At 33.9% G+C, this 17,065-nt stretch overlaps 1 protein-coding gene across 1 annotated transcript in view; it reads left to right on the forward strand.

Annotated features, from left to right (window-relative positions):
- The window catches only part of C5 (complement component 5), a 28,004-nt gene that overhangs the window by 1,371 nt on the left and 9,568 nt on the right, over positions 1–17,065 (forward strand). The window contains exons 3-26 of the mRNA XM_010571091.1: positions 839–1,001; positions 1,584–1,654; positions 2,247–2,338; positions 4,208–4,290; positions 4,783–4,873; positions 5,198–5,303; positions 5,961–6,087; positions 6,437–6,552; positions 6,774–6,974; positions 7,563–7,766; positions 8,239–8,448; positions 8,621–8,770; positions 9,678–9,807; positions 10,121–10,186; positions 10,770–10,970; positions 11,645–11,735; positions 12,172–12,248; positions 12,884–13,023; positions 13,703–13,924; positions 14,506–14,566; positions 15,176–15,265; positions 15,528–15,740; positions 15,890–15,965; positions 16,853–17,012. Of these exons, the coding sequence (XP_010569393.1) occupies positions 839–1,001; positions 1,584–1,654; positions 2,247–2,338; positions 4,208–4,290; positions 4,783–4,873; positions 5,198–5,303; positions 5,961–6,087; positions 6,437–6,552; positions 6,774–6,974; positions 7,563–7,766; positions 8,239–8,448; positions 8,621–8,770; positions 9,678–9,807; positions 10,121–10,186; positions 10,770–10,970; positions 11,645–11,735; positions 12,172–12,248; positions 12,884–13,023; positions 13,703–13,924; positions 14,506–14,566; positions 15,176–15,265; positions 15,528–15,740; positions 15,890–15,965; positions 16,853–17,012 (3,141 nt within the window). The remainder of the gene's footprint in view (positions 1–838; positions 1,002–1,583; positions 1,655–2,246; positions 2,339–4,207; positions 4,291–4,782; positions 4,874–5,197; positions 5,304–5,960; positions 6,088–6,436; positions 6,553–6,773; positions 6,975–7,562; positions 7,767–8,238; positions 8,449–8,620; positions 8,771–9,677; positions 9,808–10,120; positions 10,187–10,769; positions 10,971–11,644; positions 11,736–12,171; positions 12,249–12,883; positions 13,024–13,702; positions 13,925–14,505; positions 14,567–15,175; positions 15,266–15,527; positions 15,741–15,889; positions 15,966–16,852; positions 17,013–17,065) is intronic.

The raw sequence follows: 17,065 nt of genomic DNA on the forward strand, positions 1-17,065 counted from the left end.
GGAAGGGAAGCCTAGCACCCTGATTTCTCAGTTTGCCACATGTAGTTTATTTCATTTTAGTTTGTCTGAAATTGAAATTACATTGGATAAAATTAGTGTAAAGGAATGACACCAAAGTTAAACATATAATCATACTATTTGAGAAACATCATAGTCACATAAATTTAAAAAATAAAAAGGGAGAGAATGGAGAAGTATTGTATGTGGACAAGATATGTCAACTGAGTGTTCAGAGTAAGTCAAAATGGTAACTAAACCGAGGTTCGGGACTTGGTCTTGTTTGTTGGTGACAAGCTCCAAAGGGGCCCAGATTTCACCATAAAGTTTTATTTAACTAATTTCCTTGAAGCAAAGATTGTAGGAAGCTAAACAGATTTTTACTGAAAGCTGTTGACCAAGAAGGTTTTACTTGGGGTGATGCCTCCCAGAAGGTGCTTCTCACCCGATTTTCCTTTTCAGCCAAAATACCTATTTCACCAAACTACCAAACCACAACAGTAACTTTGGTGTGCCGAAGATTCATCATGTGTCTAAATGGAAGTCTGATAATTTGTACTCTTACAGCCTCATAACTGCGCTTTGGACTTTGCTATTTTAGTTCTGGACATAAATAAAATGCAAATTTTCAAAATATCTGTTTGTAGCTTAATACTCCAGACTGTCATCTATGATGTAAGCAAGAATAAACGCTTATGGGTGTTGATGTTTTTACTTAATGACAATTAGCAGGATAGTAATTGCTATTCAGATACTTTTCGCAACAAAAAATACTGTGGGGAAAAAATACTTGAAAAATATTTTAATATTCTTTAAAAATCTTTATTTCATCTCCCCCCAGCTTCAACCAACGGATTTATCAAGAACAGACAATTCAGTCAAGTATGTGTATTTGGAAGCTGTTTCTCCACATTTTACAAGATTAAAAAAAATTCCAGTTTCCTATGAGAATGGGTTTCTTTTTATTCATACAGACAAACCAATTTATACTCCTGATCAGTCAGGTAAATAATGCTTATTTGTCTTGGCTGTTATTTGATTTTTAAAGTCTGTTGACTTTGCCAAGGAATTAGGATTTAAATGTTCTTTAAGCTCTTGGTTATGTTGTATTGCCATCAGCTGCTATTTACTTTTTTAATTGGCAGAATAATATTTTGTATTATTTGATCATACTGTAGAAATTAATCGCTTCTCCCAATATCCTCTCAGTCACTGCCCTCTACACCCTAAATGACTAATCTGTGACAGAGAGTGACAGGTTTTCCTGGGAATATGTTATAAGTATTTGTGAAGAAATGATGACTGAATCATTGGTTTCGTGCAGATTGAGCTCTTTTCCTACAGAAGTGATATGCTAAGATTGTGATGATTCAATGTGAAAGAGTGGTGGTGCAAGGTCTCTTGTTGCTAGCATGAATAAATACTGTTTGGACACCATACTGACAAAAGGTCAAGAGCATTCTATGAATACTAAAAACTTAAAAATTAGTAGGGATAAAAAGTTGTTTCTTGAGTTTGTTGTTTTGTTTGTTTTTTAAATCTCTATAATGGTATGACTTTGAGATCTATTGTAATAATTCTTACAGTGAAAGTCAGGGTTTACTCTCTGAATGAAGAACTGCAGCCAGCTCGACGAGAAACTGTCCTAACTTTTGTGGTAAGTTTTAAGTTAATTTAATATTAATAAAAACAATAAGTGTAGATAGGTGGTAAATCAATATTGCAGTCAATATTTAATAAAACTGTTAGATGTTTTTGCAGGTAGCCAGACACCTTTTAAAAGATCTAAAAATAACTTTGCACAGTTGGATGGAGGCTTTCAAGTCCCAGATCTGAAGTTGTTACAGAATGGAAAAAAAAATAAATCTAAATTATCTTTAATGTCTAGGGAAAGGATTTTTGAGGGAATTTTAATAATATATGGGTTTCATTTAAGATATAAAAATAATCAGTATCTACTATACTATATTCTTTAGTCTTTAACAGTAGGCTTGTTATTACAGTAACTTTTTAGCAATTTTAAGCATTGTGTAGTAACAGCTTTTAATTGTTTGAACCACAGTAAAATGTTTTATCAGAATTTCAGCCTGAGCTGTTTCTAAAAATGTTTGGTTTTTCATGCTGTGAAATGGGCAAAACTTTTAGAAAAATATGTTACAGCCAGGCTCCCACTGAAATCACAGAATGAAGATTTTCCTTTTGATAAGAATGATCTGCAACTGCTGATTCTTTCCTGTTATGATTTAAAGGATCCTGAAGGAGTAAAAGTGGATATTATAGAAGAAGAAGATTTTACTGGAATAGTTTCTTTTCCTGACTTCAAGATTCCTCCTAATCCTAAGTAGACTTATTTAATGCTTTTTGAGAATTATTAACATATTACTACTGCCTTTTCTTAAAGACTGTCAGAGTGTCTTTTGCTTGATACACTGAGTGTGCATGACTTGAAACTTGGAGATTTCTAACATTTCACGTAGTGTGTAACCATGGTACAAATAAGGAACTTACGACTAAGTATTCTCCTTTTCATTTGACTTTGAAAGTAAAATTTTTCTCCTAAAGCCCAGTGGGAAGCTTACTCTCTGTGTTTTCAAACAGATGGCATATGCTCACTGTAATGAGAGAAAGTGAGATGTAGTGAGTGAAAATACTGGTGATAAAACTGAAGTTAAAGAACAGTTAGTGGTAGGTTTGAAATGCTCAATTAAAAAGGAAGATTAATAAAAAGTAAAGCTTTCTACTGTAGAGATAGAAACAGTGTCAAAGATGTATTGATTTCAAGGAGGGGAAATATTTCATGCATATATTCATACAATGCACTAGCATTTTTCCAGTAACACCAGCATACGAAGTAAATATCTCTTCAGTTCTCCTTTTAGTCTTGAGAGGGTGCTGAAGATTCACTGAGTTGGCAGAAGGGTGCTAGCAGGTGCTTGAAAAAATTATTTTTGACTGATTTACTTTCCATTAGGAAATTAGCAATAATTTCAGTCTGAGTAAAAGTTAATTCTGTATCCTTCTTGAAACTGAGTATCTGTTAACAGTGGACTTGTATAATCTTTATCGTAGTGCTATATGGCCGAAACATTGTAGGAACTGATTTTCTATAAATTATTATGTAAATTGCAGTTGTGCCTCAGTGCTTTAGTCAGAGAAGAGGACCCTAATAGAAGTGTGCATGAGACCTTTTGAGCATTTTCTTGGCTGATATAGGTTACAAATACATTTTTCAGTGTAGACACATGTACCCATTCTCTGTCTATGCAAGAAGTTAACTAACATGCTTAATCCTTTTTTATAGTATCTGTATGTCAAATTATTATTCATTCCTTGATCCAACTTGAACTTTAAATGTTTCCTTATATAAGACAAAGTTATTTGTTTTTTTGTGGAATTTCTGAATTCTTTAGTACTGTGCTTTATAACCTTATAAATAGGATAAGTATATTGAGTTTGCCTGTTTTTTAGCCAAGAATTGATAATTGGCCATACCCTCCAGCCTTATTTTTATTATTAGGGAAAACGACTGCATTTTTCACTTACATTGAGGAAATTTAGCTATGTTACAAAACTGGCAAAGATGAAATGGATGTAGTATGTAAATTAAAGCAAACAGGATCAAGTTTCTTTGAATGGTAAGATAGGAAGATAGGCACATTTAGATACGCTCTGCACATAGAAGTTCTGTGGGTTTAAGTAAAGCAATATGAAATGAAACAAATGTCTTTTGAGTGCTTCTAGTGGCAAAGAAAAATCATCCAAATTATGGTAAATAAGGTGATAGATCCTAATCCTGCTCACTGCATCAAAACAGACTTGTAGCCAGCAACAGGCATTTGTCTAACCTCAGGTGTGGTAATTGGCAAGTGCAAGAAGCTAGCAAATAATGTCTTAATGACTCTGGTTACATTTGCAGTCTTCAAAATGTGTCTCTGCTTTTAACTATAAAACAAAAAATTCTGATGATAGTTGTAATATAAATAATGGCATATTCTTTTCTAATTTATTTCAATGCTTTAAAATAAGTTTCAAATAATTATTAAAATGTCAAAGCAGAATCTTCTCAAAGTAGGCACTGAACATGCAAAAATTTGGTGCTGATTTTTCTCTCTAATTATTAACATGTAATATTGTTAAGTAGCAATATTAATCTTTGCCTTTGACATTCATTTTCATCTTAAAAAAATGTTTGATTGTTGACATTTCGTAGGTATGGAATTTGGAAGATTGAAGCCAAGTATAAGAAGAATTTTGTAACCTCAGCTGTTGCAAAATTTGAAGTTAAGGAATACGGTAAGGTGTGCCTATATGGTGAACCTTCATTTTTATATGTTTTTTCAGTGAAATTTATAGAGGACAGCTATACAACACAGAAGAAAATGCAGAAATGCCTGAGGTAACATTGGTCTGCTTATACACAGCAATGGGGTGCAGTGTAATGCCAAGTGGCAATGTCAATTCAAGCTTATTGGTCATATTGATATAAGACTGTGTTAATAGAACTTGCCTCTAAATAGAGTTATTCTTTAGTATGCTGGGTCATCTTGACATAGTTACACTGATGCAAAATGTGGAGCCAGGGCAACTGCAGATAACTTAGGGCTTTAGAACTTGTGCTTCACTGTGGACAAGCTGACAGCTGTATTTTGGGGCTATAATATTGTAATTCAAACCACTTGAAAGTGACATGATTCCTTGGTAGCTATGCAGAGGCATCTTTCTGAGTACATGTGGCTTAATGTGTGTAACACATCTAAGTGGTTTTCTTCTCTACTCAATTTTCAGCAATGCCAAGCTTTTCTATCATCATAGAGCCAGAAAGTAACTTTATTAGTTCTGATAAATTTGAGAACTTCAGGATTGTTGTGAAAGCTAGGTAAGGAAATTTGGCTTTGATTCCTAAATATGTGTGTATCTCTTCTTCTTTTACCTGAAGAATGATTCTCCCCTGTCCAGAAGTTTCCTCTTTTACTTCCTCAAGAAGCCCTATCATCACAATCCTTTCTGCTCTGTAGAAGAACTAGGTGACCTTTTTAAAAATTCTTAACAAAGTGATTATTTTTCAACAGAAGTGTTTAAAGCTACACAGACATTTGTTTTCCATCTCTTGTCTAGGAAATTACTCTTCTTCAAAAATGAATGCTTTGTTGCAGCCATTAAAGTAATCTTAAAAGCTTTTATATTGTTGTTTTGTTCTTAGCTATTTTTATAATAAAAGGCTTGCAAGTGCTGATGTTTTTCTTCGTTTTGGAATAATTGAAGAAACTGGAAAAAGAATGATTCCTCGTGCAATGCATGTAACTAAGGTAAGAAGAATCAAGCCTAGTTTGTGTAGATTTCATATGCTTAGTTCAGGACTGATCCACTTCCACTGAGGTTTTCCCATTAAATTTGATGAGAATGGGTCCCAACTCCTAGTTCGCATTGACAGCTATTCAGTGTCAACTTTTCCTATATAATGCTGTCATCAGGGTCATAGAAATGTGTGGTTGAAATTTCTATGAGATCATTTTTATGCTATCTATTACAGAATAAACGAAAGAAATACAGGATCGATGTAGTAATACCAAATCATGATAGGAGACAAACAGATCAAAATTATATTGATGTATTATGGGCAGTCTGTTTTCCACCAATTATCCCTCCCTCATTTAGTCTGGCCTTTTTGATTTAGTCGTTGAAGAATTATAAAAGGCATTATCTTTCCTCATTTAGTGGGGAAATCTCTGTATATTCCTACCTCTTGTTGGGTCTGCATGCAGACTTTGCAATATGTGCCACTGGTTGATTGATTATCAATAATTTTAGGAAATAAAGAATTCTTCTTTATTAAAACATCTCCACCTTTGATTTCCTCTGAAAATAGGCAATGAACAGAAACATGTTAGAATTTGCATATAGTGTATCTATGTATTATTTCTAAATTATTGACTAGAAAGTAATTATTTACATTTCATTTCCAGATTGAAAATGGAATTGCTCAGATCAATTTTAACAGTAGGAAAGCAGTGAGTTTTATAGGGTTTCAAAGTCTAGAAGAATTGGATGGGTCCTATTTATATATTTTGGCATCAGTGTTGGAGTCTAGGGGTAAGTTGCTTTTTAATTGATCTTTTGTTTTTTAACTTACCTGCAAATGTAAACAGAACTAGAAAACAAAATTATATGGATAACTTTCCTAGTATCAGACTTTCTTTAGTATTCAGAAGTCCTTCTTCCAAAAACTTAAAGGGAAGAACAACCCATCCGTCACTGTAAAAATGTTTAGGGATTAAACTTTTTTTTTTTTGGCTACTTGTTTTCACAACAGTGCTAGGAGTTGACTCTCTAGTTGCAAGGACGTCACTGTAACAGACAGGTTGTGCTGCCCTTTGAAGGCAAATGGAGAAAACACAGGCTCTAGCATGTGATTATTAAAAGGGGCATAATATTTTTTTAGGTGGCCTCAGTGGTGAAGCAGAATTTGCTGGAGTCAGATTTGCTGTATCTCCCTACAAGTTAAGTTTGATTGCTACTCCTCTCTTTGTGAAACCTGGACTTCCGTTCTTCATTAAGGTTAGTTAACATAAGCAGTATTGTTGCACATTATAACATAAAACCCATAATGCAGAAGCCTTATTCTTTTTTGTATATATTACTGTAGGTGTTTTAATTTGCATTGACCTTTTACAATTTTTTTAAACTTTCTATTGTAGAAGAAGCCTAGCAGCTTGAAAGTTTTCTCCTTGAAAAGTGTCACCATTAATGTAAGAAATATTATCTATTCTGATGCACAGGTGCAGGTGAAAGATACAGTAGATGACTTTGTTGGAAATGTCCCTATAAAAGTCACTGCAAAATCATTTAGTGAGCAAATGGATGAGACTGAATTGATAGGAGAGGGTTCAGAATCTGGGAGAAGACAAACAAGCATGAATGATGGAACTGCTTTGTTTGTTGTTAATATCCCATCCGACAGCAAAATATTGGAGTTTCAAGTGAGTTAAATCATTCCATTAATTTATTTCTTTGAGAGTTCTATTGTGTACTTTTTGTGAATGTACAACACTAATGGGAAGATTTTTACACTCAAAAGTTAAGAGTTCATAAATTTAGAGACTATTATGAATAATCAGTTATGAAATACAGGTGCTATAATGAAACATTACTTCTCTATTAAAGTCTTTATTAAATTGTTCTGAAACAAAATATAAGTTATCACATTTATTTCTTAATAATTATTAAACAAAAAAATCTAAATGAATTGTGTGCAAACAAATCTCTCAGAGTGCTTCCCTGATTATGTAGGGAGGCATATCATTAACCTTTTCTGCTCTATGTATGTACATGCTTCTACACTACCATTTTATATTTGACTTGATATTTTTAGGTCTTTTTATTAAAGAAAACATGAAGTCTTGAGTTGGCTTTTATTTTATTAATCTCTCTAAATAATATGTTGCAGAATGCTTTTAATATTGTGACTATTTTTTTTTCTTACGTATAATTCCATACTTAAACTATTCAGAAGTCAGGACACAAGGTTTTTGTTTCCTCCAGTTTCAGACATTTTATTATCTTTTCAGGTAAAAACTGCAGATCCACGTCTTTTAGATGAAAACCAAGCAAGGAAAACCTATGAAGCAAAAGCTTATTCATCATTAAGTCAGAGTTATCTATATATTGACTGGGCTTCAAACCACAAAATACTAGAAGTAGGGGATTTAATAAGTATTAATGTATATCCACGTAGTCGGTATATTCATAAAATAGATCACTACAGCTATTTGGTAAGTAACAGATGTTTCCATATAAAATATTGAATTGTGATTTAATATATGGTCATAAATGAAAACCCACAACAATAAGGAATTATCCTCAGCACAGAATACATGCAGCTCAGACAGCTGCTCCTTCCATATACAATCTGTCAGTCTTACAGTAAAAAATTGTTAACAGTCTCATGTTTAAATTATATATTAAGTCTCTATTGTTTTGAATTCTTATCTGACTTAGACTGGGATTAAGAACAAGTAGTGCTAGTCTTAAGAGCTATTTCAGGAGTTGAAATGTACAGGAAGATGTGCAGAGACAGTACTTCTTTTTAGGGAGGGAGCTACCTTCTGTTGAACTAGACCCACTGGTCCCAAATGCATTTTTGTGTGTGTAGGATTATATCTAAATGCAAGTAATTATTACATGTAAGAAACATATTAAATACAAAATTTGACTTTTTTATTCTCCATTATTCTTCTATTATAGATCACATCAAAAGGGAAGATAATAAGCTTTGGAACTCAGAACAGAATTAAGGATTTGGAATATGAACACTTAACTTTTCAGATAACCCAAGAAATGGTTCCTTCAGCACGTCTTATTGTTTACTACATAGTCGTGGCAGAAGAAACGGCTGAGTTAGTAGCTGATTCAGTTTGGCTGAATGTGGAACAGAAATGTGGGAATAGTCTTGATGTGAGTAGCAAAATAGGTGCTAAAATTTGTGAGTGTGCATTCATTTTATGGTCAGATTTTAACTTGGATTTACACAAGTTCTTTAACACTTCATTAAAGTGTCTGCCTTCAGATGGGTTTATTTTGGAACAATGTGCTTTTAAAATTACTGATACTGATTTTCAATTTATAGATTAAGCTGCAATCAAGCAAAGAGATACTGAATCCAGCAGAAGTTGTATCGCTTAACATGAAAACACAATTCAATTCCTTTGTTGCTTTGTCATCTATTGACAAGGCTGTGTATGGAGTCACAGGAAGAGGAAAGAAAGCAATGGAAAAAGTTAAGTAGTAGCCACAAAGGAAGAACAAGTTGCTATTTGTTTCATGTTCATATTCAGATAGCTATTATGTGTCATGCATTCAGTAAGCCTGAAAATAGGCAGAAGAGCAATTCAATCCAGAATAAAAGTTGCTGGTTTAAATCTGACAGTTCAAAATTATAAAAATAATTAATTTACAGTATTTTGGTTTCCGGTAAAAGTAAACTGTGGTTTTAAAGGCAGATCTGAACTGTATCATCAGAACCCTTCAGATTTGGCCAAAACCAGGTTGCGGTGTTAAGAGAGCTGCTTGATCAAAGAGGCGTGGAGACTACATTCTCCTTCCTAGTTCTTGCTATAATCTTTTCAGGTTGTATTTTCAAGGCATACTGGTAGAATGGCATGGCAACTGCTATTATGTTCAGTGGGTTATAGAGGTTTTCAGTCCTTGTAGAATTTTAGATACGTGTCTATGTAAGTAAAACCTACATAGCATGTCACTGAACGAATTCCATTCCTATGATAAAACATGTCATTTTTTTAATTCTTCAGAACAGTCAGATACAAAATACATAGGAGAAGAATAGGAAAATACTTTTGCACTAGCCTTGAATCATTTGAATCTCTTTAATAGCACTATTGAATTGGTTTTAAACAAGCTAGTCCGAGTATCAGAACTGTTAAAACACATCAGTGAAGCATTCCACCTTGATTCATCTGCATGACTCTAACTCTGATGTGGGCTACAAGAAAGTGGCTTTGTTGGTGCTGGTGCTTGAATTAGCTCAAATATTGCTCAATGGTATTCATCAGTGCGTTGTGAGGACATCTTCCAGACTCAAGTGGCCTTTCTACAAGTCTAACGCTTTCATTCATCATATGATATATTCCACATTTTAGTTAGCTGCTGATGTGTTTTTTCCTCAGATAATGCTACAGCTGGAAAAGAGTGACCTTGGGTGTGGTGCTGGAGGAGGACGGAACAACATTGATGTATTCCGCATGGCTGGGCTTACAGTTTTAACTAATGCAAATGCTGATGATTCAAATGAAGCAGGTATATTCCTTTGTTTTAAACATGAAATTGTGGCTTTTCTTTTCTGAAATATTCTGTTGTGACTCTCGGTTATTAAGTTGGAACTTAAATTAATAAAGAGTGCATATACTAATGATTTTTGAGGGAGGAAAACATTATGACTTGTGGATCAGTTACTGTAATTGAAATGAAAATTATTTTGTGTAATTAAAATAGTAAACAGAAAAAGTCTCCCAAATTTGGAGTGTGATTTTGTGGAATTATTTTTAAGTGGATTATGCTATTACAAAAAAGGTCATGTCTTCTGTACTTATTTAATTTATTTTTTTAACAGGTGAAACTTGCAATGAAGTTTTAAGAACCAAACGGTCTGATTTCAAGGAGAAGATACTCAAAGAAGGTGTTAAAAAAAAATCTTTCAAAGTATATAATTATGAAAAAAAAATCACATCCATTAGAAATCAAGGATCTGAGTGTTTGCTTACTACTTTTAACTATTGTTGTTAACTTAATGTAGTGGAGAGAGAGACATTTGACAAATATGGAAGATGACTTTAGAGAGGACCCCATTTATAAAGCCTCTTAGCCATATGCTGAATTTGAAGTTGACAAGATTTAAGTACACATTGAAAATACAGCATATGTTTAAGATCTTTATTTATTCTGAAGAGACATACTACCATATGGCAGTCTTTCCCAGTGACCACCTGCCAGGGACCAAGCCTGTCAGAAGAACCTTTGACTGTTAAATCTTAAAATGTAATACAACTGCTCTTATCTAACTTATATTTTTAATTCAGAATAGTGGTGATTAAGTGTGTGTCACTAGCTTTTGAAAAATTACAAGTTTCTGTTGATCCTCAAATCTGTACCTTCACTGAAATTCTGCAAATTTAAAAAATAAATTCAATATAACAAGTTACAATGCATTTGGAAATAAAAACTTCATCTCAAGGAAGGGAATTGTTTTACTATTATTTCAGCATCCAAATATGTACATCCAGAAATTCGAAAATGCTGCATGGCTGGAGTAAGAGCATATCCCGTCAGTGAGACTTGCAGTGACAGAGCTCAACGAATTCGGAGTAATGCAAAGTGCATTTCTGCATTCAGAGATTGCTGTGAATTTGCAAACAAACTGCGGGAGAAAGAGCCTAATAAGCTTCTAATATTGGCAAGAATGCGTAAGTACAAGAGCTTTACCTCTCGTATGGATATGTGGTGGAACACTTTCCAGCAGAATATGGGAGAATATGGGTAAATATAAAGGTGATGGCTTTGTTAATCTATTAATGCTTCTCTATTACCTGTCAGGGTTATTCCAGAAAGAATTTTACCGGTCTCCAAAGACCTTGGTTGTATACCCCTAAAGAGGGATAGGAGAGCAGTTCTTTATTCTGTTAAGAGCTATATTCTACTCACCCATATTTAGAACAAGCAGAACAGCAGTAAGAGAGCATCATTGCCTGTGAAGGCAATGCTAAACTTGAATGCTGAATTTGAATCCTTTGCCCGGGCCTGAAACAGCCAATGGGTAACATCTCGGGAAAGATCAGTGAGAGTGAAATTTCTTGTCTTCCATTCTCTCCCTATAGTTGTTTGATAACAGGTTAATCTGTCTGGATTTCGGACAGGTATTCACATGTGTAAAGAGATGAGGTGGGGTTAACACCGACTTTTGATTGTGGGTATTCAGATACTTTTTTTTTTTTTTTCTTGTATCAGGACTAACCTGAGGCAAGTAAGCAGAATACAGTATCACAAAAGAAAAAGATAATGATTTTGAAGCCTTTGGTGGAAGGCCGTTGGCAGGTGGTTTGGTTGAGGTTTTTTTACTTGCTTTATTTATGTTTTTCAGATTTTGAGGCCATCTTGGAACTGGATGAGGCAGAAGTTCGCAGCTACTTCCCTGAAAGCTGGTTATGGGAAGTTCACCAAGTTTCTCCAAGGTACTACTTTTCTCAAATTAGTTACCAACATTTGACTTAGTCATCAGTTTTATAGAAGGTAAATGCTAAAATTGAGGTTAAGTTGGGTAGCCTTAGCTGTACCTGAGATGTATAAGACTGCATTTTAGCACTCAAACAATTCTTGCTGTGTTTCCCTCCGTGCAGGATATGCTGTCTGGTGCCCGGATTGAGTCACTTTTCCTTTCACTTTCGACCTGCTAAACACCAGCTTCTGTGAAGTTGGCTAAAACCAAGTTTATTCAAACAAAAATCCAGAAGTCCTGTTTTCTAAATATGCTCTCGTATTTTGTCTTACCTAAGTCTCTCTTAGATACAGGAGTTGCTCTGGGCATGTACTGTCTTTGTGTTGATTAGCTGCTGGTATTAACGGATGGCTATTGATAATGTATAAATGTACTAACACTCCTAAACACAGGTCAAAGACTCTGTCTGTCACCTTGCCTGATTCGCTGACTACCTGGGAAGTACAAGGTGTTGGCATTTCTGATAAAGGTAGGTACTGCAACCTAATTAGATTGTTAGATAGGATTAGGGAGCTTTACTGTTCAAACTGTGCAGAACCTCTCATTGCATTTGACACATATGTTCTAAAATGTTCATCTTCTGGTTGATAGATGGGAAAAGAGAGCATCAAAATATGTATTTTAGGGAAAGGAAGTTACTTCATTTCTTGTTATGAATGTAAGTGGCTGGGAAAGCAAAGCCTATCTTGTGTTTGACAGTGGGCCATAATAAGTGACTAAGAAGAATGTAAGAAAAATAGTGAGTGACTCTTCCTTGGCACAACTTTACAGTGTCCTGCTCTCAATAGCTCAGGGACTTGAGGAGAGGAAGAAACAAATTTTCTGATATATATGGTAGTCCAAACAGGAAATTTGTTTCTCACTTTGGGAAGAAGGAGAAGAAGCCCAAAGGACTGGTATGTCAGCAAGTATGTGTGAAGAGGGAGACAGCAACTTGGAACAGGAAGCAAGAGCCTGGTCACTTTTTAAAAGCTTGGATAATTTCAAAGTACATATTGAAAAATGATAAGTCAGTAAAGGTGGCAAGAATGTGAAGACTTTTTTAGACTTGTTTATCAGAAGGATGGATAGAATAGTCTGGTTTTATGTTTTTAATTTTCTTAGGTATATGTGTTGCTACACCATTGGAAGTGCAAGTTGTAAAAGATATCTTCCTGAGCGTTTATGTTCCTTATTCTGTGGTGCGAGGAGAACAAATTGAGTTAAAAGGATCAGTTTATAACTATAGAGATGCTGCAATCAAGGTAACTTGTAGTCTTAATGAGCTCTACAGAGAGATTAACATAATAAACTAAAAAAAAATTTCCCCTGCAAGTATCCAGTATAAACAGATCCTTGGATCACATTTCTCCAGTCCTTCAGCTAGTGTTATGTGTGCTCTGCATAACTATGTAACAATGAAATCCAATCATTAATTGTTTCATTTCCAGCCATTCCACTAATTACAATGTTGTCATGCTATTGCCTAGCAACTTGATAAAAAATGAAAGTTAAAATACCATTTTTCTATTCCAATTGATTGCACACTGTCAAAAAGCAATGCGATTTTTTGAATGACCTGCTCCAGAGCTCACAGATTACATTGTCTAGGGATTTAATATAAAAGGACTATTTTTAAGGAAATACATGAAACAGAAGTGCAAAATTATTACTGAAAAAATTTGAGTAAAGTATACAAAGCTGTGTGTATGAAGCAGGTATGTATATGAAGGCTAGTATAGTGGTTCCCTGGTGTTGCTAATGAACATTGTTAGTGTGTCTCTAGTGCAAGTAATAGTCATTTCAAACTTACTTGCTCATTGTAAACAGAAAAGTAGTATTACAGTAATAGAATTCTCATTATAGTATTTCAGTGGCTTTAATATTTCTCTAGTGTTGTACCTGTCATGGAGGTGAAACATTTAAAGTCTTTCAACGTTTCAGTTCTGTGTTAAAATAGCAGCTGGAAATGGAATCTGTTCTTTTGGAGATTCTGCAACTGCTGGATCAAGGATACCCAATTGTAATTTTAAGAATCTAGATGGTGCTTCTTCGTCACCGGTTACATTCAGAATACTTCCTTTGGAATTAGGTCTTCACACTATCAACTTTACATTGCTGACAGCCAGGAACAGTGAAACCGTAATTAAAACTTTACGTGTAATGGTAAGAAAAAAAAGGAAAATGTAGTGGTTTTGAATTTCATATTGATTCCGTCATAAGAAATAAAAATATATTAAATCAATATATAAATATTGCTATATTTTAATATTATCATAATCCAAAATATCACAATATCATTGAATTCACTGAGGTGTATGCAGTGGAAAAATGCATGACTGAGTATTTGAGTATGCACATTTTAAAATCTTGATTATAATAATTGTCAGAAAGATTACATATATAAATAGATTATAACTTAGTAAGCAAGGAGAATACTGTATTTGAAGTTATTTGGTTTGGATTTTCAACTGTTTAAGCATGCTTCACTGAAAGACACTTTTTTGTTATTTTATACTTTCCTAAGCTTTTATTTAAATCTTTTGTTAAATTTTCTCAAGAATTTTAGGAGATAGAACACTAGCTTAAATGTATGTAGAATAGATGTAGAACAGTTAAGTAAACTCAACTACACAGAAGAATATAGAAGGCAAAAATACTATGGTTTTAAACTGTTGTTTCAGCTAATATATTTGATTAAGCAAAAGTGTTTTCATTTTCTGCTTCTTTCCTCTTAATGATTTCAGCCAGAAGGCATTAAGAAAGAACTTCATGCAGGTTTCACTTTGGATCCACAGGGTGTTTATGGTAAGAGAATTGATCATACCATGTTTTTACTTTGTTGATTTTTTGATATTCTTGATTCATGATGATCAAGTTTTCTGTAATGTGAAAAAATTGGCATTTCTCCTTCCTGAAATACTCTTCATATGTCCCTTCCAAGGATTTCTTGTCCTTTCATTGACTAACAAATCCATCTCAAAATAGCTAGTCTTTCAAAAAAAAAACTTGGATTCATTTCTTAAAGGAACCTTTATATGTATCTTTTACTATGATACAATTCTAAGCTTTTCTCAGTGTGCTTGAAAACCAGTTGCTTTATCAGTGAAAATAGAATATGTTCTCATTTAACCAGAGATGAATCTGAAACCACAAAGTTTAGGTCCAGATCAGATTTTTTTCTTAACCAAAAAGGCAAAGAAAGATTGAAGTGTTTGCATCTGTTCTTTTTCAAAGGTTGATATTGTTTGCATGTGCATTAGGGCATATTTCTAATTTTCAAGTTGTCATTGGTATTTTTGTTCCTGACTTCTCAGATAGCTGTAACCTTTAAATCTAGCTATTACATCTGAATCGTCAATTGATTTAGATTGTGCCATATGATATATATATATATATGTACATTTTCAATTATAGGTTCATTCAAGAGACGACAAGAATTTCGATACAAAGTCCCACTAAATCTGGTCCCTAAAACAAAAATTGATAGAAGTGTCAGTGTAAAAGGTAAATTGAATTGAAACTTTTAGTCTACTGCATATGTACTTTCGGTACATACGTTCTTTTTCTCCTATTTCACATTCCTTTGTTTAAATTTATCTGAATTTACTCCTAGGTTTTCCTTTTGATACAACATTTTGCAAATCGCCTTTTTGTGTAGAATTTTAAATACTTGATATAAAATGACATAAGTATCAGTCAGATTCTGCCCTTGGATTCACTTTCATGATCTCTTATTAAAATAAATTTTGGTTTTTATTTTCCACAGGGCATCTTATGGGTGAAGCGATTGCCACAATCCTCAGTCCTACTGGTCTTAGTATTCTTACTAATCTGCCAAAGGGCAGTGCAGAGGCAGAGTTTATGAGTATTGCCCCAGTATTTTATGTGTTTCACTACTTGGAAGAGTCAAACAACTGGCATTTACTGGGTCCTGAAACCTTAACTTCAAGAACTCAAATGAGGAGGAAGATGAAAGAAGGTAGAAAAATATAGCTGCTTCTCTTGCTTCAGAGTTGTAGAGGTGCATAGACTTTGCTGAATGAGAAAGATAATATATATGAGTGAGCAAATACAATTTTAATATAAATCTCTTTTCATAACTTATTTTCTGCCTAATATATCCCATAGGAATTGTAAGCATCTTGTCATTCAGAAATTCTGACTTCTCATATAGCATGTGGAAAAATGGGCAAGCTAGCACATGGTAAGTTAAAAAGGTCTTTTGATTAAAATGGGTGGAAAAGGCTTGTTTCACCCCTTTGCTTTCATATTATAACTAATTTTTAAAGAGTCATACTTTCAAGTAATCATGAGAGGTGAGCTTGGTGGTCAATTTAAATGGGGCTTACAACTTTGAACAGTATTCTGATTCCTTGCTTTCACTTGCTAAATCTTTTGTTTATGTCCAATAGTTCACACCATTATAACCAAGTTGGGCCAGTGGTTAGGAGCTGACATATCTGAGATAATTTGTAGGATTTTCACTCAGTTCTGAAACCTCTTCTTTGGGCTTGGGATTTTGCAAAAGAACTGTGTAGACCTTGGTTTCCTGCAGAAGTTATAAGCTCAGGCAAATTCTGCACCCCAAGTTTGAAGAAGGAAAGCTAAGTACAGGGACATGAGCAAGGGCAAAATAGACATACCTCTTGTAAACACAAATATGATATTTAAAGGCTATCAAACAGGAGAGGTAGTACTGTTCATGGAAAACAGAATCTGCCTTTGAAAATCAGGCAAAATACATAGTCACTGTCTTGCTTTTCAGAATGGCAAATGCAGCTGGCTTACAGAAGGGAGGAATAAGATGCTTCAAAGACATCTTCCTTAAGTTCTCTGCATATGAAAAAGTAATCTTTTAGGGATGTAATGAGTTCATATCCTTAAACATAAAAATTGATCATAGTTCAAAATTATTTGAGTAATTATTGCCCATTTGTTAAGTTAAATTTAAAATTCATCTGCAGTATTTCTTTGAACTGTGGGAGTGTGTAGTATACCTAAATCATAAATAGTGCAAATTCGTGTCTAACCTCTAGCAATGTGGTAGTAGCTCCTAATCAAAACGAATACAATGTTTCATTTCCTTGGCAGGTTGACAGCTTTTGCTTTAAGGATTTTTGGACAAGTTCATCAATATATAAATCTTGATCAAATTTCTGTTTGTAATTCACTTCTGTGGTTGATTGATAGCTGTCAAATGCCAGATGGATCATTCAGTGAATTTTCAAATTACCAACCAGTGAAACTACAGGTATGAAAACCAAACGTTTTCTGTGCATATACAGTAAAAGCTGAAGTCACTAG

The sequence above is a fragment of the Haliaeetus leucocephalus genome, unplaced genomic scaffold, assembly GCF_000737465.1.
Source record: "Haliaeetus leucocephalus isolate CR32 unplaced genomic scaffold, Haliaeetus_leucocephalus-4.0 Scaffold306, whole genome shotgun sequence".
NCBI classification, from domain to species: domain Eukaryota; kingdom Metazoa; phylum Chordata; class Aves; order Accipitriformes; family Accipitridae; genus Haliaeetus; species Haliaeetus leucocephalus.